We start from the raw sequence: 21,991 nt of genomic DNA, 5'->3' as shown, positions 1-21,991 counted from the left end.
CTCAGTCATCGCAGTCATAAGCAGCCTTCACGCATTCGAGCACAGAGCATGAATTTACAATTCCCTTCAGGTGAAGTTAGCCACATGCTCATGGAAAGACCACGCTGTCGTTTTCCGAACCTTCCACCTGGTTCCTCATCCGCACAAATATCGCCAATGCTTAACTCTCCGCTGCATAAAAGACTTGAATCCACTATTGATGACTCGAATGCATTGAATACTTCGTGCCGCATGCGTACTTTTTAAACTGACTTGGTATTCAGCTCAGCAGTTCCACAAAGACAGAAGAATTCAGAATCAGCATCTTGTGAAGAAAAATGTTTTGCAGAAGCGTCTAGTGTTCATCAATCCCAAGATCTAAACGACATCAATCCAGTGCACAACGTCACTGCCAACACTGAAAACAAAAGCGTAGGTGCGACTTCTGATGACACAAGTACCCTTAAGGCAACGACCAACAATGAGCGGTTTATGAATACAGAAGATTCAAGTGCGCGAAACCCCCCCCCCCCCCATTGGCTTGCGCCAGAAACAGCTGCATTGGTTGGCGTCGTAGAAGCCTGCGGAGGGCTTGCTAAGAATCCGGGCACACCACCATCAATGTCACACCACAAGCAAGTCGATGAAACCAAGAAAGTACAACGTCAACGTGTTCTTCATCATTGTCAACGACGAAAAAAAACTTCATCGAAACCACTCTTAAGGCTCAAAGAGCATTTCAAAAAGGCCCATCGTCGTAGATTCATTCTCCATCAGAGATTGAAAATGCACCTTCGATCAAAACATCTGCGACATAGCTTTAGAAAAATCTCCAAAAGCCACAAAAGCACCCCTTCTACTCGGCAGGAACACAGGCAGCACCCAATCAACCTCGATCAACGAGCACGCAAGCTGCCTGCATGGCCTGTGTATCACCCACGACGAGGAATTCGATGCCTACAATATCGGAACTGTCGATTCTGCAAGATGTTAGAACCTCGTTCGTTCTTCACAAGAATACCAGCTGTGATTTCCCCTATCTCTACGTCCAAAGCATTTTTGTGTTATCTAGGACGCAACCACCAGCCTCGGCCACCAGAACTCCTGCGTTAACCGGACTGCTACACTCTCCTCTGAAGTCTTTGAAAGTTTACGGAACTCCCCTGAAGCATAGAACCAATTGTGAATTTTGACATTTGTGACTTTTTAACCTCTCCTTGTTTACTTATTCTTGTTCGTAACCCATGCCTTCTTTCGGGGGGAGGGGGAATCGTGTGACGTATGAAGCGATGGTTGGTAGAAGCCGATGAAGAAGAAGTGCAGAAAAGAATAAACATGGGGTATGAGCCAGGCCACGTCTCCCGCATGTAGCGTCACATGTATGTATGTATGTATGTATGTATGTATGTATGTATGTATGTATGTATGTATGTATGTATGTATGTATGTATGTATGTATGTATGTATGTATGTATGTATGTATGTATGTATGTATGTATGTATGTATGTATGTATGTATGTATGTATGTATTGTGGGGTCTTTCTGGGGAGGGCGCCACACTCTTGGAGTGAACGGACAAAGTAGACGTGGTTGAAACGAACTTAACACAATTTATTTATCTACTTTTAGACAATATCGCCAGCCGAATTAATATACATCAATTGTGATCAGCACGCTAAGACAATTTTACACAATATTTCATAACACTCAATATAACACACACAAGGCGGCGTCGCCAATGACCGACTCAACACGCGAGGGCCCACGGTAAACGACGCAAGGTACAGCCGTTCGCGCCAACCACCACGTGACAAGAGAGCCGCTCATCTCTCATGTACTGCCACCCAAACCTACCACCAGGCGTCACTGCCGGCGCCACCACGCTAAACATGATGATGATGGTGGTATTGATAAACGCTCGCGAGCACAACGCCGCCTACCGCTAGGTAGATGTGAAGCCAAAATTCGCGAAACACGTGCGCCACGAGGCGCAAACGACTTTCAGGGGGTGTAGCACCCCCACATACCCCAAACCTTAATTCAAACCGTGTCACGAAAAACAAAAACAGCATGAAAGGAAAGAGCTACACAAGCCCTAACAAAAATCTATCTATCTATCTATCTATCTATCTATCTATCTATCTATCTATCTATCTATCTATCTATCTATCTATCTATCTATCTATCTATCTATCTATCTATCTATCTATCTATCTATCTATCTATCTATCTATCTATCTATCTATCTATCTATCTATCTATCTATCTATCTATCTATCTATCTATCTATCTATCTATCTATCTATCTATCTATCTATCTATCTATCTATCTATCTATCTATCTATATGCGCACAAATAATGTCCGCTCCGTAGCGTGCCATTGGCACCTGCACCTGCCATCGATTCTGTACTCTCCTACTTTCACTCTCGCGCGTAAAAGCAACAGCAGAACTCAAAAGTATGAGAGTGAACATCCTATTGATATAGCAACGAAAACCACGCAAGCCTCAAAGAAAAAAAAAAGATGGGGGGGAGGTGGAGCCTCAAGCTTAGTTTTTACGAGTTCAACGCGATAGCGATATCATATGCCTGTCAACCAGTATTTATAGTTTTTATGGTATTTATTTATTTATCATAGTACCCACAGCGCCCAAGGGCATTACAGTGGGGGGGATAATACCAAATTTCAACACTAAATACAGATACTCACACTTCTACAACACAATAATAACGCAATACATTGTCAACTATACGTAGCGGCACGTGGGAGTTGAATTCACAAAGCAGCTTCACAGTACCGTCTCGTCCCTACACATCCTCGCGAGTATACTACTCTAGACCCTGAAGTAAACTTGAAAATACTTAATGTGAAGTAACCTCTGCTACTTCAGAAGGCAACCTATTCCACAGCGCTATCGTTCTGGGAAAAAAAATGACATTTTAAATGCGTCAGTGCGGCAGCTTATTTCCCTTATCTTATTGGCATGATCTAGTCACTGTGAAACGTAGTCCGGTTTGCAAAAGTATCGTGAGGTGTCCAGACCTGCACGTAAAAAGTTTCGACCTATAATGTTACACGAATAATTTAGGTTGTAGGTTACTACTAATCGATAAAGTTGAAACTGGCTTGTATCACTGAAGCTTTCACATATGGCGGCCTTCTGTGCAATGGGTAGCATGCTTCAATCGACGAGCAATTTAAATGTTTTCGAACTTGCTATGCACCCAGTGCGTGGTCTTGAGGAAATACGCGCAGTAACGCGTGTTTTCGGTAGTGGGTGGCTGGCTTTAATCCACCAAGCCGTTACGAGATCCACAGGATCTTGCGCCTCCTGGCAATGTGCGCTTGTACCACGCATTATTACTGCGATATATATATTACACGTTTTGTTGTGAAACCTGTATACAGGCGTAAACGTGTTAGTTATTTACACAGTGTAGTTCCAAGAAGATGAAGTTATTTTTACTGTATTTCCAAACAAACGCGTAGCTGTGTGGTATAGAACACTTGCTTGACACGCGAACGGCTTGTAGTAGATCCTCATGGAGACCTAAAAATTTCTGTTTATTTGCATCTTTCTCAACTTCTCGGTCACATGATGCAGGTTAGGACAAGATAATTTTTCGCAAACAATCAGCGGCGCCCAAACTGATGCCGAAAGCCTAAATTTTGCGAAACGAGCGCTTTCAAGCTATAACACGTTAAATACACTTCCAATAAATGTTCGAATGTCTAGTAACTTAAAGCCTAGTAAGCGAAAAGAGAGGCACGACAATGACACGTTATTAAATATTCCTAAGGCAGAACTTTTAAAGAGTTCTGCCTTAGGTCCTATCTGTACATGACTCATTGACGTCCCTGAGTCACCATTTTTGGGCACCAGCTTATTAAAATGCTGCGTTAACTCTAGCTCGAACGCGCGTAGCACGAAACGATGAAACGATGACATCAGATCACTGCCGGTGCAACCTTCCATTCTTTGTGATGTACTTTGGAGCACCTGGTGAACAGAACAAATTTGAAATATCACAAAAGACGCGGGGAGGGAATTATCATGCCTGCCTCTGCACTGGCAGTTCGCGGAATGGTAGAGGCGATGTTAGTGAACGTTAAACGAACGCCAAGCAATTTTCATGGTGCTTAGTTCAGTCTGTGAATCTAATCACGGAAAGTGGAAAACGCCGTGAAGCATTTGTAATAAGAATTTTTCTATCTAGCTGGAGCGAATATGAAGTCGTATACTCACATGCTGCAAACAGTGAGCGCGAGAGAGGCTCGTGCTTGATCGAGGTGGTTTACTGCGCATGCGCAGTGGCTCGACTTGGGCCACTGGCGACCGCGACGGCAGCGCTGCTTCTCACCGCACAACTCCTTTACGTCATAAGCAGCAGAGAATCGAGCGGGGCTGGGTAATAATATACACACTCTAAGTTTGAGAGCCGGCATGCATGACAGAATTGGACCCCGTGACTGCGTACAGCAATGTGTTCGGCTCCATAATCAATCATCCAGCTTCAAAGCTCTTCCACTAGGGTGCGCGACATAGCAGTTTTGTTACTTTTAATCACGATTTAAAAATATAATTCCTAATCAAAACGTGAAAAGAATGGTGCAATATGTCAATATATTTTGTAGTCCTTTATTTCTACTGGGTTCTGACCGCGTGCTATGCTCAGTTTTCTGTTCCTTTAAAGAACATCAAATGGTCAAAATTCCGAGAGCCCCTACCCCCTCACCAGCGTCTCATAACCATATGTTGGTTTTGGGACATAAAACTCTATATATTATTATTGCACTAACCTCTGAAACGCGATAAAACGTCATGGCAGCTGCCATCTTGAGGTACCCAGCAGAGAGTACCTGTCCGTGGCGTCACGTCAAAGTTATCTATATCACATAAGTCACAGAACAATAAAAGACTCGTTTTAAAGCCCGCGTGGTTTGTATTGCTCACACGCGAGAAGATGGGCACCGTCTGGAATCCCCAAAAACCATAACCGACACGGCGTGCTCCCGTGAGCCCTTCTTCTTTACGATCACCGACGGCTCGCAAACTTCTTCATGATCTCGATCGGTGTAAACGGATTATCATTGCAGTTCTTGCTGAAGTCCCCGAAGTTCACGTCGTAAAGGAGCCACGACAAGCCCTCACGAAGGTTGGTTGAGTTCTGGAGGCCATAGAACTGCACAGAATTGAGGTAAGAGCAGTGAGCGTTTGAGACAGCGAAGCTGCATTATCTAGCTGTACTTTGCGCGGTGTCGCCATAAAAACTCCTCAAGTTTCACCTGAGGAGTTTTCCCTCTGCCGTGTACAGTAGGTAGAAGTTTCAAACGAGAAGAAACGCATGCAAAGGAGATAAAAGAGCAGAAAGAGGTAACGATAGAAGATGGAGGAAAAGAGCGAAAGAAAGTGATAGAAACAAAGAGGAAGATAAACCAGTAGAGACAGAAAAAAAGAGAGAAAGAGATGCGAAGAAACAAGCACGAAAAAGAGAAAAAAAACATAGAGCAAGGCAGAAAGAGAAAAATGAAGCGAATAAATGAGAGGAATAGAAAGGGAAGAAAATTAAATTACAGGAAGAGCCAGAAAAAGAAGAAAATAGCGAGAGAGAGATAGAGAGAGAGAGAGAGAGAGAGAGAGGAAGAGAGAGATAGAAAAAAGGATACATAAAAAAACATGACTTATCTCTCTGTCTAGGAATTCGGCATAACAAGGAAGTGAATTTCCTCTTTACCGAGAAAATTAAGCATTTATTGTGAATTGTTTCGCCACAAGAGCAAAGGAATAAAAGCAACAAATCGTAATGTCCCGCAAAAACGACAAGCAGCTGGAAACTTGCCACGCGTACCTTAAGATGAAAGCACGCACGAGACGAGTAGGCGAGCGATGACTAAGAACTGTCGCAGTTCGCGACTTCTCACTTCACGTGTGAGAAGCGCGCTCCTTTCGTAAACGTGGCCGTAGAAGCGATCGAAGTGACCTTCGGGCTCTTTCGACCACCGCAAGTTAGCTTTGCAGTTACAGCTGTAACTTCACAGCTATCGCTTGCGGTGGCAGCGCAAGACGTGCAAAGCGCCTGAATTTGTGAGATCACCGCATGTGCGAATGACCGCGCCCACGAATTGCACAAAAGGCACACACGCATCGCAACGCATGGGACGACAATCTTTTGAGCACGCCCAACACGCACCCTTCGCGCCATTTCTCTACTGATGACGAAACCGTGCTGAGGTTGCTCAGCCCTGAGGGCCACCAGCGGTACAAGATGTATATCATAAAGTTGCATACTGTAATTCCTAGAGGGAAATCTGGCACCATGTGTCTACGCGTGCTCCTTCAGCGGTGCACCTCCGTCCCCAAGAATGATCGGAAGTACAGACTTCAGATCCGTTTCGGATGAGTTACGTTCTTGAGATTTCAATGTTTGTTTCCCGAGTGTAAGACAAAGTGATATAAAATGATAACCAATTTAAACTTGCTCAATTTTTAGTAGGTAACATTTATTTCAATGAGTTTCCATAGCCGTGAAATAGAAGTGAAACCGGGACAAATTTAACCACCTGGGTAGGCATTGCTCTGCCATTGCGTTGCAGACGGGGCATCAAAATATAATGAACTATTTCTTACAAATAACACATGAAAACAAACATGCTAGTTCTTGCCTCGAAAATACGCATCATATATTTATGGAAATAACAGTACAGTATTAAGTGATAAACACAGTGTTTCGTCTACTGCGATGCTATAGGGTGCCAAGTGGTCTGCCCCAGACTCGCCTCTCGTTTTCTTGTAAATTCGAGTCAGAGCAGTATGACGTTGCATCTACTTAGCTTTGCCGTCGTTTTGCGGTTGATTCAAACGAGTTTTGGCAAGACGCGATTATGAAAAAAAAATATTAACTCAATACAATATCCTGCACTGGCACGGATATCCATGCACAGCAATAAGTGTACGACGCTTCGCTTAAACTCGAAAGTATCACTTGTAAAGCTCCAAGGTCGCAGCAAATCAAGAGACTTAGAGGCCTTCAGCCCCTTTGAACAACAAAGGAACTGCTTGAGTACGGCGTCCCACTACCAACGCCGTGCAAAGGACGAAGCTTAAACTGCAGAAAAAGTTCCATACACAGTTCGCTATATAGCTAACATTATCCTATCCGAAGCCAGTACTTTCCATAATTCCTATGGGAGTACAGCGATCGACGCGCCAGATTCCTCTCTATGTATTATTGTATGAAATAGTTCGCCGTTAGTAAACTGGACCACGTACGGTTCGTGGCCTATTGGTTTTTTTTCCTCTTTTTTTCTGGTCGTTTTTTTCTTTGCAATTCGTTAATATTTATTTAAAACGTCGTAACCATGACGGAAATACGTCAGCGGATCCGCGGTGAACACCGACATGAAACACTTTTGTTTTGAAAAGATATATACAAGGAACAGTGAGATAAAGAAAAGAAGAGACAAAAATCAAGAGAAATAATTGAAAAGTCATCCAGCTGCGCTCTTCCTTTTGGCTACCCCGTATTTGAGGCAGCGAGGCGCACACATCAGGCTGGACGAGGGAAACTGGCCATGGGCCATACTGGTACCACCCAAGGAGGTTTAAAATGAATGGCAAATTGCAGGAGTGAAAAGGTTATTTAAAAAAATCACCGGCCAAACACTCCGTTCAAATGGTTAACCGGTGAAAGCTGAAAAGTGCGACCCCGGTGTTTAGCCGTGGGTTCAACCCGACGTGGCACTGAAGCCTTTCACAATCGTTGGTTACATGTTCGTGCTAAGATTCTTAATGAGGTGACACAGACGTTTCGCTTGGTTTTACCCCAGTGTTTATTTCACATGCCGCACATAGTGCCTCGCTGTCCTGAGGCTATTTATCAAGACGCTCTCGTGTAGGTTCGTGTGAGTACAAACCAATGACAGAATCGTCATCGGGGGAAAAGAGACAAGACAATTTGTGCAAAAAAAAGAAAAGAACCCAACACTCAATATATTTGAATAAAAGCGGAAAAGTGATAATGATGCCTAAGAGCTATAGTTAACAAGGCTTGGGGCTGACAGATAAATGAAGCGTTCAGAAGAAATGACAAACGATGATCACCGTTCTGTTGAAGCAGACACGTGCACACAGAGAGGCTTGATTTGGTGAAACACCGTCGGGGTCACGGTGTAGCTCGGAGGACAGGTGGCGACGCGTCGGTGGACCTGAGGTCAGCGCCCTGTCGGCATTCCTTCTCCGACACTTGGACTTCGAACCGGAGATGGACGGCAAGTGCCAGACCAATTCCAAACGAAATGCCTGACCAACGCCAGCCGATGAGCAGCTTGGCCAACGCCAGACAAAATGCCGTTCTCAACCAGACGACGAGCAACCCAGCCAACGCCAGGTGGCGGTTGATGCCCGGGAACTCGTCCAGGTGGGAGCCTGAAGCCGCCTTGCCACCAGAACACAGCCGCCACTCCCGTGCCCTGGTAGCCTGGTCGCCTCCACCACGTCTCTCGTGTTCTTTTTTTCACTGCTTCCCCCAAACCACGTGGGAGCCTCTCATTGATCGAGTCTTACGACGTCACCTCACGCACTCCGTCTTCACATCACCTTCCTCACTGGATACACGAAACAAGCTCGCGTCCAGACTTTCAGTCGTCATCATCGTCGTCTTTCTCACGCCGATGCACTCACGCACTTTTCGAGTCACAAACTGGTTTCACTCGTGCGCTTATCACACTCGCATGACCACGGTCATGAAGGAGTACAATGAGCGGTTAAATGCGTTTTGCAACGCGTTCATCATAATGGTTGTTCTCGAACCACAGACGGTGGTGGGGGTGGTAGTGGTTAGAAGGAAGAGGAAAAAGGCACCTAATTTCTGTCTGCCTTCAGGCGACACGGCGCAGTGCCTTATAGGGGTGGGGGGAAGGAGGGATAAAAAGAATAGAAGGAAAATAGACGGAGAAGAAGACAGCCAATCGAGAGAAAAAAGAAGGAGATAGGAAAGTGGGGATCCGGTCGAAGCAGTCCAAGGGCGGGGCGCCACAATGCGAGAGCTGCACGTCGTCAGGAGACCGCGGAGGGCGAACCAGTCGGCGGGAGCTACGCTGATGTCGGAGATCGCGAGGGCACAACCGTCCAGCTTGAAATCCTGCGAGCGAATCGAACCACAAACGTCGCCGCCAAAGGCAATGTTCCGCTGGAGCAACTCTCACCGAAAGCGGGCGTTCGCCCCGGCGAACGCGCTTCCGCAACGACGTTTCAAGCGTTTGACATCGCCAGCTAACTCGGCGTCTTGGTTGGCAGGATCCGCCCGGCACTGGCGCTTGCATTTCCGTTTTAGATTTAGCTTGGCTTGGAAGGCTGCCGGATCATCCATATGAAGTTTGTGCTGGCACTTGGCATCCCAAGCCTGTTGTTGTACCTCGACTGCGCCATCGGCCCGGCGAAGGCGAACTTTCTCACGTTTTCACTTTCGGCGCTATTCTAGAGTTGCCCGTGGCCTACTCATGTGGAAGGTTTCAGGAGAAGCTGATGCGCGCGCGCTCGGCGCCACGGTTGCGACTGGATGGACGACGTCACTCACAAGGCAGCCAAAGGTGCGCGTGCATGGGTACGACGCTGCGAACGGCGTAACTGATAACACAGCCAATAGAGACCACTCGGGACACCACTGACAAAGGAATTTTCGTTTCTCCTAGCCATTCACAATTTTAGGGGCGACGCTCCTTAAAGGGGCCCTGCAACACTTTTTTAGCATGGTCAGAAAACGCTGCCGATCGGTAGTAGAACCTCCCGAGAACACGCGAGCCAAATGTTATGGCGCAGCACATGGCCTGCAATTCACAATAAACTATCAAATTCAGCTAGAGGTTGCTTTCTCTTCCCTCGACAAATGACGGGAAATGTTCAAAAATCACACGTAGATTACCCATTTATCAGCCATTGGCTGATTTGAACATGGCACGCTCGGTTGTTACAGAGATCGCCGTGAGAGGCCGTCACTTGTACACAAACGCGTGCGCGACCACTCTGAAAAAGCTGCGTATTCGAAGAAAAAAAAAATAAAAAGTGCTCAAAGACAAGAGGCGCGCGCGACGTTTTTCGTTTGCCCCTCACATCCCTCCCTGCTTAGCTTCTAGCGCTTTCCTCGAGACGGGAGAAGACAGAATATGGTTGCAGCGTGTGACAAATCTTTGTAACTTCCCTCGCACTGGGCGGATTCTTAACATTCAAGTTTGTGGTGCTGAGTTTGTGAGTCAATACACTTTTCTAGTGAATAAGTTTCATGAATACTCAAAAAAGTGTTTCAGGGCCCCTTTAAGCCGTGGGTCGTGCGTCCGCGATGTATGTAGTAGTAGTAGTAGTAGTAGTAGTAGTAGTAGTAGTAGTAGTAGTAGTAGTAGTAGTAGTAGTAGTAGTAGTAGCAACCTCCACGGCCAGACTAGAGGAACGGCACCCACGCACTCATTCGAATTGAGGAGGAAGCCTGCGCACGTTAATCATAAATAAAAAGACGTTTTTGTTGAAATAACCTACAGAGGCGACTATCGGTGACAATCTCCAATAAAATTTGCCTTGAATTTGATGCTTACTAAACGAAACTAGTATCTGAAGGGTGGCAGTTTGGGTGAGTTGGTATGACATGACGATAGTTATAGCGCGAGAACAGAATGACGACAAAGGGACAAGAAGGAGACCAGTTGGAATTTGGCGCTCGTCTCCGTCTTGTCCCTTTGTCGTCGTTCTCTTCTCGCGTTATACCTATCGTCATCGTAGTGTCAGAAGGACGCGCATTGAGCACTATCTGACGAGGGAAGGTTGTCTCGTTAAACTCTCTGGGCGTAACCACCTTGGTTTTAGCATGGTTTAGCGAGGGTTGGACCGCAGTGCCATGAACTAGCGGCGGTGAAAAGTGGGAACTAGACACGAAGAACAGGCCGTCAGAGAATGCACGTGCCACTCCTTAAGTCCGGCCGTGCCATCTCTCGTTGAGTTCTTGGAATGTCGGCTGGATGGCGGTACCTCTATATGATGAATATATGATGAAAAGATGCGAGATGGCGGTGCTTAGAGTGTTCACTAGGTGGACGTACGAGTGGAAGACGCACGAATTGAAGACGCACGAATGGAAGACGCACGATTGGACGATGGTCAGACACAGATGATGGATGCAGGGACAGACCGATGGATGCCCAAACGGACGCAGGAACGCGCGGATGCGCGGATGAACGCGCGGACAAATGTATTCCGGGGCAAACGCCGACTTGAATATCGCAAGAAATGTAGGGCGTTCCGGGAATGCCACTCCAAAATTTTTAGCAAGTATTTTCGGTAAAACCTGTCTAGATCGCGTGCAACTTGGGCGAGCTGGTTAAAAGGTTGAGAGTTCGCCAGGCCAGGTGGCGGAGCATGCAAGTGACAAGAAATCCGCCAGGCGAGTCATGCACAAAAGTATGAACAATCTCCCCGAAGGGGCCTGTATTGCGATGCAAAGCAGCAGTGGTGCGCATGCTGTTGACCCGGCTGGAACAGACGTCGACGCGGGTGCTGGTAGAACAGTTTAAAGAGAAACTCAGTGTAGCCTTCACTTGAGTGAACGTTTCTTTGAAAAGAAAAGAAAAAGGAAGCGGGTTGGCTTTTGTGTAAGTTTCATGTCAGATAAAACGAGCCAAAAAAGTGTTCTCACTCGATGCTCGCTCGAACGTTGCAAGCGGCAGCGAGGGTGAAGCGACAGAGACCACACGTGGCGAGCGGCGACAGGCTAGGGAGAGAGTGACGTCAACGCACGTGCACTGTGAGCGAAGCTGTGACATACTTGGCACCACCCCTACACCTGCAGCCAGGGGAGCATGGTGCAGACGGAGGGACAGCGTTACAAAGGCAAGTCAAAGACCTGCTTCGCACCTAATATACATATAGTTTACCTTATATTTCAGCGACTCTTCGTCTTCCCAAGTGACAACCACGTCGGGTCCAACGAAGGGGGAGCCGAACTTCATGCCACCGGGTAGCAGGTCGATGTCGTACAGACCTCCTATGCAGTCCTGCGTGTGCAGCCCCCCGAAGTTTTTAGATGCGAAGCATTTCTTAGCGAACTTCGGCGACTTTGAGCATATCTATCTATCTATCTATCTATCTATCTATCTATCTATCTATCTATCTATCTATCTATCTATCTATCTATCTATCTATCTATCTATCTATCTATCTATCTATCTATCTATCTATCTATCTATCTATCTATCTATCTATCTAGCCGCCTACGACTTTTAGCTCTCCTAGCCGTTTCGATAATGGTATCGATACCAAACTTGGTATGGCATAACATGACTCTATGAAGAACATATATGGTGAGTCATAACATGAAAATCATGATACGCATGTCATGAATGTCATGATTTAAATTTCATGGTCCTGCAGCTCTTGTGGTTGTTTCGTTAACATGGCATGTTGCAAAACTGGCATGGCATGACATAATAGCATGGCTAACACAAGCGACAGACCCTAACATGAAAATAATGACATGCATGTCATGTAACAACATGACTACGTTCCACACTCATGATGCGCTTGCGGCCATTTCACGAGCGTCACATATAACAAATTTAATATTACAGTACGTGAATGGATGACAGAGGCATGTGACTGGTGCAAACATGATGATCATGAGATGCATGTCATGTAGCAACATGACTACATGCTACGCTCATCGTGCGCTCGCGGCAATTTCGCTAGCTTCACATGTACCAAATTCCGCATTACATGGCGCGAACAGACGACATAAGCAAATGACACATCGAACGATGATAATCATGATATGCGTGTCATGTAGCATGACTACATGCCACACTCATGATGCGCTGGCGGCCGTTTCGCTAGCTTCACCTATGCAAAATTTGGTATTACGTCACGTGAATGGATGATTGTGTGTGACTGGTGCAAACACGATAATCATGAGATGCGTGCCCTCTAAGAACGTGACTACATGCCACCCTAAAGGCGCCAATGCACTTCAACGTGGTCCGGCGCATGTGCACCAACGTTAGTTTTGTCGCGTCACGCCGGCGATGCCATGCCAGGCGCAGATCTCCTCTGCGTTGCTTTGACGCATGCGCGTTTGAGCGCGCCCGGCGTGCATGCGTCACGAAGAGAGGCAGATGCGGTGCTCTCTGGGTAACGTTGTCACCGCGAAACGCAGCATGACACGTTTTGCGCCGGTTGCCACTGGGTCGCGCCGGTGCTCGTGTTTTGCTAGCGTATAGCGTCGCTGCGCCCAGCGTGCGCGCACGTCAACATTACGTCAGAATATATTGGGCCCTTCATGATGCACTTGCCACCGTTTCGCTATAGTTTCACATATACCAATTTTGGTATTACGGGACGTGAATGGACGACGAAGGCATGTGACTGGTGCAAACATGATAATCATGACACGCGTGTCAGGTAAAACTTGACTGCATGCTACGCTCAAGTTAGGAATTACAAGTTAGGAATTAAACGCATTAGCTTACAAAGTGCATACTTTAGAAATTGATGCACGAGCGAAATCACGCCGCGCAACTTTCAGTCACAAAAAACCTACTAGCCTAATACCTTACTTTGCACACCAAAGCTTTGCCAGGGCACAAAGAAAACCCGCACACACATATATATATAGCATAGTGACTCGCTTGAAAAAAGCTATGTCCCAATTTAGATGTGCTTCTTGTTGAACTCCACGGACACTACGGTTATGCAAGGGATATTATAATCTTCATACAACTTTATCCAGATATCGAGATATATATCGGGGAATTGACAATAATTACCTCCCCCAAAAACGACGTGCTTGAAAGACGCGAAGTTCTTCCTCCCGATGTCTTGAATCCACTGCTTCCGGCGCACGGCATTTTTTTTTTTCGCCTTGAGGAATATAGAATAATTTTACTCCTTTCTCCGATGTGCTGCTGTAGCGACACGCGCAGCAGCCAGGCGTCGCCTCGAAGAACAAAGCTCGGGATTCATCTCTAAAGCACGTTCGGAGCGGGGAGCCTCGAGGCCTTCATGGCGTGCGCGGCGAATGAAAAGCGCGGGATGTTTGTGCGCGTTTCAAGTGACTTCCGGGTCACTTGACCAGCTGGCAGCGCGCGTTCTAGCCATTCAGCGCTGCGCATATGGGCCGGCTTCGCGAAAGAAGGGGTAAAATAATAGGAGGTCTACAGCGTGGCGAGAGTGAGACGGCGCAGGTGAAGGAGTGTCGCTACTTTCCAACGTGTAAGGGTTTTTGTCTCGACTAGAGTAAGTGTATATTCTACCTTTGCTTAGGGAGCATATACAGTTACTCTAGGCTAGACTAGATGGCGGTGCTCTCTCTCGGAGCCCGCTTGCGTCAGCGCTGAGTTTCCGAAACGTTAAAGTGAGTTGAAGTTTATAAGCGATTACTGATTGGCTACTTCTGTTAATTACAATATTTCAGACTTTTTTGTTCATTTTAACCCAGATTTTATAACTAATAGTTGTGATATGGCCTTTATTCGGCTCTTTACTGCGAGCGTGTTCATGGCACATGAAATAAATGAATGACAATTAGGACGGGCCACTAAAGCGCTCTGCCCATAAAAGGACACACGTACTCGTTCGTCAGTTGGTTGATCATTATAAGCTAGTGCACGCAGGGTGAAAGGATGAACGCATCTTGAGTTGCCCTTTGTTTCGTCTTGCTCTTTTCACCTAACAGTCACTGTCGTACGCTACAAACACTAGAGCAACGCGAGAGAAAAGGAGAGAAGGCGTATGCTGACCACGACGTCTATGCTGGTGAGGTAGAACCTCTCGCACGGATGGTACGGCCTGTTCTCGAGGGAGTCGGTGGTCTCGTTCAGCTTGTAGTACAAAGTGCCCATCTCGAACGAGAGCCCCAGTCTGGTGCCGTTCTTGTTGTACATGGTGTTCGCCGAGATCAGGGCCGCGTGGGTTTTCTGCGAGGAGAAAGTACGTGCATCGTCGAAGCCTTGTACATCACAATATATGAGAGCGATAAGTGTTTTAGAAAGGCCCCTTTGCACTTATACAGGAAATCACTTGACTTTCTTGGTCTTGGTTGTTTGTCATCTTATTAGATGTACGGTTATGTTTGACAGGTGTACATGCACTTAGCAGCTGAGGAAGACGTATCGCTCCAAAGACGAAACTTGTCCTGCCTATTCGTTGCCTGGGTCCTGTTACAATAGGTGTATCTTTTATAACATGCTCCTTGAGATCATATTTTCTGTGTCGAAGTCGAGTGTCTGGCGAGATTTCGTCAGTTCGGGGTGGAACACTTGTGCAAACCTGGAAAGACACTGACTGAGGCGGAAAAAAAATTATTTTTGAAGTTTCGGCTCCTCAACTGAGCCTAAACGTCAAATTTAAGATAATAATGCGATAGCCTTAAACAGCTGCAATGATGCTGCCGTCGTTACAATAATTCCCCTGCTTTTGTACACTCCATTGTTCATGAAATTGCTAAACCAATGTCTCCATCAGAGGACAATGTGCGTCACATATACTTGCTAATCACGAACTACGTACGGCTTAGTAGACGCTGTCAAAGCATATGACCTCATGGCGTTTGGTGCGAGAATTTCAGGGTGAAGCCACCACCCTCTTTTTTTTTGCGTCTTCTACCGCGAAGCATGGCGATCTTGGAATTGAGTAAGAGTAGTTTACTTGTGTAAGAATTAATTTACAAGTGTAAGAAATCTTTCAGTGACCCTTTGACTGACATATCGTGAAACTAGTCAACGATATCCAACGGTATACGCTGTACGACGATTTCCAACGCTATGCAGGGTGTCCCATGTTTAACGCAGCATGGTTCTTAAATTGAGAAACAGTGTTATACACTAAGCAAACCTACTACATATTTTTTGCCAGTAGACTGGAGTACATACACATCACACTTTTTCTTGCGTTAACGAGGTTGAATTAATTATACATAATTACATCTGTAAGTCGTCAAGCACTCACATAATCATCGAAATGTCAATAAGGCATACTGTGTCGTCTTGTGCAAATGACATCAAAGTGCGGCGCGTTTTCAAGAGCGCACTAATCAATTCCGTGATCATTTTTTTTCCGCTGAAAAAGAAAGCCCTTGAGATCTCAAAATTTACCCGTGCATAGACTTGCGCGCATTAGAAAGTGGCGCCCCTCGAAAACAGGCTCACTGCAAAGTAGGCAGTACCAATAGAAATGTTCAGAAAATATGGGCCACTCCTAACCGAAGAAAATGTTTCTTTGGGCTTAAAGTCCCCCAAATCACCATTTTTATTATGAGGAACGTCAGAGTCGATTGCTCCGGCAATTTCGATCACATAGAGTTCTTTAATATGCTCCTAAATCTTAATTACACGGGCGCCTCGGGCATTTTTCGCCTCCACCGAAAATGCATCCGCCTCGGCAGGGCCCGAACCTCCCCAACCGATGAAATGCAGCGCTCTCCTCTCACAGAGCAAACCAGAACCGGGCAACCAGAACCGGTCTGCAACGAGAACCGCGCACGAATCACATTATCAACGGGCGCATTAAGTTACCGCACTCCGAATTCCGAGAAACACGGTCTAATGCGACACGTTCAAAACTTAACTCGACAGCGATTTGCACCAACTGGATGCTTTCGGGGGCAAGAAAGCGTCACATGGCGATGTTGCTTTCGTGGTAGGAAGGAGGGAAGGAGGAGGAGAACTCACTTCATCGGAAGATAGCGTCGGAAGCGCGTAATTCGATCTTCCAGAAGCCGTAGCAGGCGCCAGTTCTCGTGCACCGTCTCAGCGAGGTCACTCTATACGCAGGGTTCGAAGATTGAGTGCGTACGGCGTAGTCGTGCACCGGACGTTGCTTTCCGCTCTGCACCGGCACACTCCGCCGGTTAGAGAGCGCGCTCGAGCTTTAGCGCGCCCACTGGAAACAGTCTACCGTGAGATACTTGGACGCCGAGATCACCGTACAAACAGGCGTAAGGAATCCCTGCAAGATTTTGACGCAACTTGTCGGCGTCCCGCCTGTACAAGGTCTTGCCGATGTGACCGATGGATTGGATTGGATAAACTTTTATTTGGTTCTCCGAAACACAGATCACTGTGTTGCGGGCCGCTCCCACGTGGAGACTGAGATGCCGAACTCCTCAGCCGCCTCGCGGACTTGGTGGACAGCCCAGAGCTGATCTGCCAAGGACGACCTGCAGATTGCCGCCTCCCACCTGGCAAAGGTGATGTTCGATAAATGAGCGATTTTGTTACGCTGCCAGGGCACATGTTCTGATGAAGCTTTTTCCCCACAATGAGGGCAAATATTACTTGGGTATAGGTCAGGGTACACGATGTGTAACATCTTCAAAGTAGGTACATCCGCGTTTGCAAAAGCCTTAATGTAAGTGCTTGGGGCCGAGTTAGATTTTTGTGAGCTGGAGGGAAATCCTTCTAGACAAGTAGAAATGTTTAGTGAGCTCGTTATATGTTCTAAAAATTTGACGGTTATCCCTTTCACCGGTGGAACCCATGCCCGGGGAGGCACGGTTCGAAGGGAAGTCGCTGATTTGTCCAAGGTGAGCTGGGAACCAACTCAGAAGATGATGCGTCATGTCCTTGCCATGTAGTATTCTCAGCGTTTGTTCTGAGACAATCCCCTATGCGAAGGCCCGTAGTGCTGCCATAGAATCGCTGTAGACGACTCCAATGTTATCCATCTTGAGTTGTAAGGCGATGGCCACCTGTTCCCCAATGATTGGGTATTTCGTCCTGACCCTCGCTGAGTTGACGACATGGTGAGCCCCATCGAGCACCACTGCCACAATTTCTTTCTCATTGGCGTAGGAAGGCGCGTCAAGAAATACGACCCCCCGTTCCTTGTTTGGGACTTGAAGAAGTATAGTCCTACCATTTTTCTTTCCATTGCTCGCTGCGTCGTCCTCAATTTAAGCTGAAACCTCTTTGTAAGTCTCCAGGTTTCTGCTCCGTACCGGCAAGACAGCTGTACCGGCAAGATACAGCTGTTATATACCTTCCTCTTGAGGGATAGTGTCAATATACTTGTCATGATTTGAGAGTGTTCGCCAAATGTGCTCCACCCCATTCTTATTCTTCTAGTTACTGAAAACCTCCTGTAAGCACGCGGTAAATAGCATTGGGGAGATTGTGTCCCCCGGCCTTACACCCTTCTTGATTGGTCATCTGTTGCTTTCTTTATGAAGCACTATGGTAGCAGTTGATCCTCTGTAGATTTCTTCCAGGATGTTTATATATTCGTCGAGGCGCTGATTCCGCAGTGTCTGCATGACGGCTGATATTTCTACTGAATCAAACGCCTTCTCGTAATCTATGAAGGCTATGTATAGTGGTTGGTTATATTCTGAGCATTTCTCTATTACCTGATTGATAGTATGAATGTGGTTTATTGTTGAGTAGCCTGTTCGAAATCCTGCTTGTTCTTTTGGTTGATTGAATTTCATTGTTTTCTTTACTCTGTTAGCAATTACCTTTGTAAATGGCTTGTATACTAGAGAGAGCAAGCTGATCGGCCTGTAATTCTTCAAGTCCTTGTCATCACCTTTGTTATGTATTAAGATAATGTTATCGTTCTTTTAAGACTCTGGTACTCTTCCCGTCAGGAGACATCTCGTAAACAGGGTGGCTAGTTTTTCTAACACAATCTGTCCTCCATCTTTCAACAGATCTGATGTTACCTGATCCTCACCAGCAGCTTTGCCTCTTTGCATGCTCTCCAAAGCTTTTCTGACTTCTTCTATCATTACTGCTGGGGTGTCATCTGGGTTACTGCTAGTTATTATAGTATTAAAGTTGTGGTTGTCCCGGCTACTGTACAGATATTTGTAAAACTCTTCCGCTATTTCAACTATCCTATCCGTATTAGTAGTTATTTTGCCTTCTTTGTCCCTTAGTGCATACATCCGATTTTCGCCTATCCCAAGTTTCCTATTCACTGCTTTGATGTTTCCTCCGTTTTTCAGAGCGTGTTCAACCTTAAGAGACAAGAAGAGAGCAGAGTGGATTAGGGAACAAACGGGTGTTAAGGATATCATAGCTGAAATCAAGAAGAGGAAGTGGACATGGACCGGGCATGTAGCGCGTAGACAGGATAGCCGCTGGTCATTAAGGGTAACTGCCTGGATTCCCAGAGAAGCCAAGCGAGTTAGGGGGACACAGAAGGTTAGCTGGGCAGATGAGATTAAGAAGTTTGCGGGTATAAATTGGAAGCAGTAAGCACAGGACCAGGTTAACTGGCGGAACATGGGAGGGGCCTTTGTCCTGCAGTGGACGTAGTTAGTCTGATGATGATGATGATGATGAAGTATAGTTATGGATCTCACTACTCTTCTTCCAATGTTGTGTTCTGGATGCATGTTTCGTGGTATAGGAGATACCGTGATATTCTCCCTGATGTGGTCGGGGATATCATTGTACTTGAGTCTAATCGTCATTGGGTGTTGTCTCAGTTCCTGCAGGATCATTCTCCCCGACCTTGTTGTAGATAACCTTGCAAACTGTGCTCTCTCTTGAGCTTCTGCTATTTCTTCGAGCGTGTTGTGAATGCCAAGCTAAAGTTGACGCTCAGTGCTGGTATGTATGGGTAGGCCCAGGAACTTCTTGATAACTTTCGTGAGGAGCACATTCAGTGTCTCGGACTCTGCTCTAGACCAGTTGTGCATTGCTGCCTCGTACGTGAAGTGGCTTACAACAAACGCATGCATAAACCTGATGAGCTTGTCTCCCTTGATCCCATTTCTTTTGTTGGCCACTCTGCACATGAGGTGCACCGCACTGTCTGTTTTCCAAGCTAACTTGGCTATAGATTTGCTGTTAGCGCCGGTAGACTCTATCAGCAGTCCCAGGACTTTGATGGAGTCGACCCTCTGGCTAGCATCCCCTTTATTTGTACGAAGGTGGATGCCTATCTGATTTAACGGCTTCCATTGCCTGGGCTTCGGTTCCCGGCGTGTAGTCCGATAAAGTAAAAGTTCTGACTTGCTCGAGGAGCAATTAAGCCCAGAAGGACGAAAGTACTCTTCTACGATGTCAATCGCATCTTGTAGGACGCTCTAAATCTGCCTCTCACTTCCCCCGGTGCATCATATAGTAATGTAATCTGCGTAGATTCCGTGCTTCAATCCTTCGATACTCGATAATTTCTTTGACAGCCCAACCATGGCAATGTTGAACAGCATTTGTGAAATCACTGCCCCTTGCGGTGTGCCCCTTGCTTCTAGTTCGATTGCTGTGGTCTCGATATCTGCAATCCTCATCACGGCTTTGTGATCTGTAAGAAAGGACCACACGTAGTCAGATAAGGCTTTCCCCAAACCAAGCTTGGAAATTGCGGCGAATATGAATGAGTGGTAGATGTTGTCAAACGCTTTTTCTAGATCTAGGCACAGAATGGCTCTTGTGTCTCCGGTTTCGTTGTCAATGACCTGGTGTTTGATAAGCTTCATTGTGTCTTGTGTGGATAGCTGTCCTGAATACAACCATATTGTGTGTATAGGTGTCATCTTCCAAGTACTTGCTTATTCTGTGCAGTACGGCATGTTCTGCAACCTTGCCGATACATGATGTCAAGGATATTGGCCTCATGTTGTCCAAGTTAGGGAGCTTTCCTGACTTTGGAATAAGGAACGTGTCGGCTAGCTTCCACTGCTCTGGCACCCTGCCTTCTCTCTCCATGATGCATCAATCATATCCTTCAGGGTCTCGATTGAATTGTTATCAAGGTTACGAAGGGCCTTGTTTGATATACCTTCCGGGCCAGGGGCCGATCTGCCATTGAGATCATGCAAGGCTCTTCGGATCTCCTCGATGTTAAAGTCACCTTCAAGACCTGGATTAGGCGTGCCCTGGCACTGTTTACTTGGTGGTGCCAATCCTTTTTTGATTGGGAGGTACTTAAGCACGAGCTGCTGCACGACTTGCTGTTCTATAGAGAAGCCCATCTCTTTATTCAAACTTCGAGTGATCACATGCTTTTGATTTGTTTTCGTGGTGTTTTTATTGAGGAGATGTTTTAACATATTCCATGTTTTGCCATTGCGCATCTGATCATCGACGGAGTTGCAGATTTCGTTTCATTGCTGCCTAGATAGTGCACAATAGTGTTCCTCGACTGATCTGTTTACCCCGGCTATCTTCTTCCCCAGTCTTCGGTTCAGGCGCTGACCCTTCCAACGATTCAATAATGCTTGCTTTGCCTCAAGAAGATGAGCGAACCGGCTATCCAATCTTTCAACCGGAAAATCTGTGGTAATAGTCTAGCAGACGGATTTGATGTCCTCTTTAATCTGTTTGACCCACTGCTCCAAGCCTGGAGCCTGGTCTGTGGACATCTTATTCCCTTTCCACCCTTAACTTCCTGAACTTATCCCAGTCTGTGATGTGAAATTCTCTCTGCTTCTTACGTTCCGCGAAGAAGGTGGTGGCAAGAATGCAGTGGTCACTCCCGAGGTCTACAGCAAAGGTCTTCCACTGGGCCTTTTTGATGTTCCTTACAAATGTAAGATCTGGGATGGAATCCTGGAGCAGGATGTACCAAGCCTTGTTGGTAGACTAAGGTTCATGATTAGGGTGAGATCAAGTTCGCTGGTATTTTGTCGAAAACGATTTCCTTTTCCAGTGTTGTACTTGTAAACCCATGTATGATGAGGGGCGTGCAAATCACCTGCTATGACGAGTGGACATTCCCCGGCGATAGTAACAGCTTTCTTTGGAACCGTCTTAAACCCTTGCTTTTGTTCCTCTGATCTGCTATATATGTTAAGAATAAAGTTGCTCTGACGGTTGCTGGTACCCGGTAAGATTTCTACCATGACGTGTTCCAACCGGCCTGCTTGTATCTTGAGGTCTTGGGTTACGTGCGTTAGTTTGTTGCATACGAAGGTGCAGACTGCCCTTCCTTCAGTATCCCCTATTACAGGCCGGAATCCAGGCAGCGTTATTTGCGGTGAAAGGGTTTCTTGCAATATTATTATATGAGGCTTTTCTTGGCTGCTCC

General features: G+C 46.4%; 1 protein-coding gene across 1 annotated transcript in view; it reads right to left on the bottom strand.

The window, feature by feature from the left end:
• Window positions 1-4,902: 4,902 nt before the first annotated feature.
• Window positions 4,903-21,991, bottom strand: part of LOC142765357 (uncharacterized) — a 66,831-nt gene continuing 49,742 nt past the window's right edge. Inside the window, exons 6-8 of the mRNA XM_075866156.1 lie at window positions 14,755-14,931; window positions 11,899-12,018; window positions 4,903-5,165 (exon numbers count right to left, since the gene is read on the bottom strand). Coding sequence (XP_075722271.1) covers window positions 5,019-5,165; window positions 11,899-12,018; window positions 14,755-14,931 — 444 coding nt within the window. The 3' untranslated portion in view covers window positions 4,903-5,018. The remainder of the gene's footprint in view (window positions 5,166-11,898; window positions 12,019-14,754; window positions 14,932-21,991) is intronic.

This window comes from Rhipicephalus microplus, chromosome 6, assembly GCF_043290135.1.
Source record: "Rhipicephalus microplus isolate Deutch F79 chromosome 6, USDA_Rmic, whole genome shotgun sequence".
NCBI lineage: Eukaryota > Metazoa > Arthropoda > Arachnida > Ixodida > Ixodidae > Rhipicephalus > Rhipicephalus microplus.
This window is presented reverse-complemented; position numbering and strand designations above follow the sequence as displayed.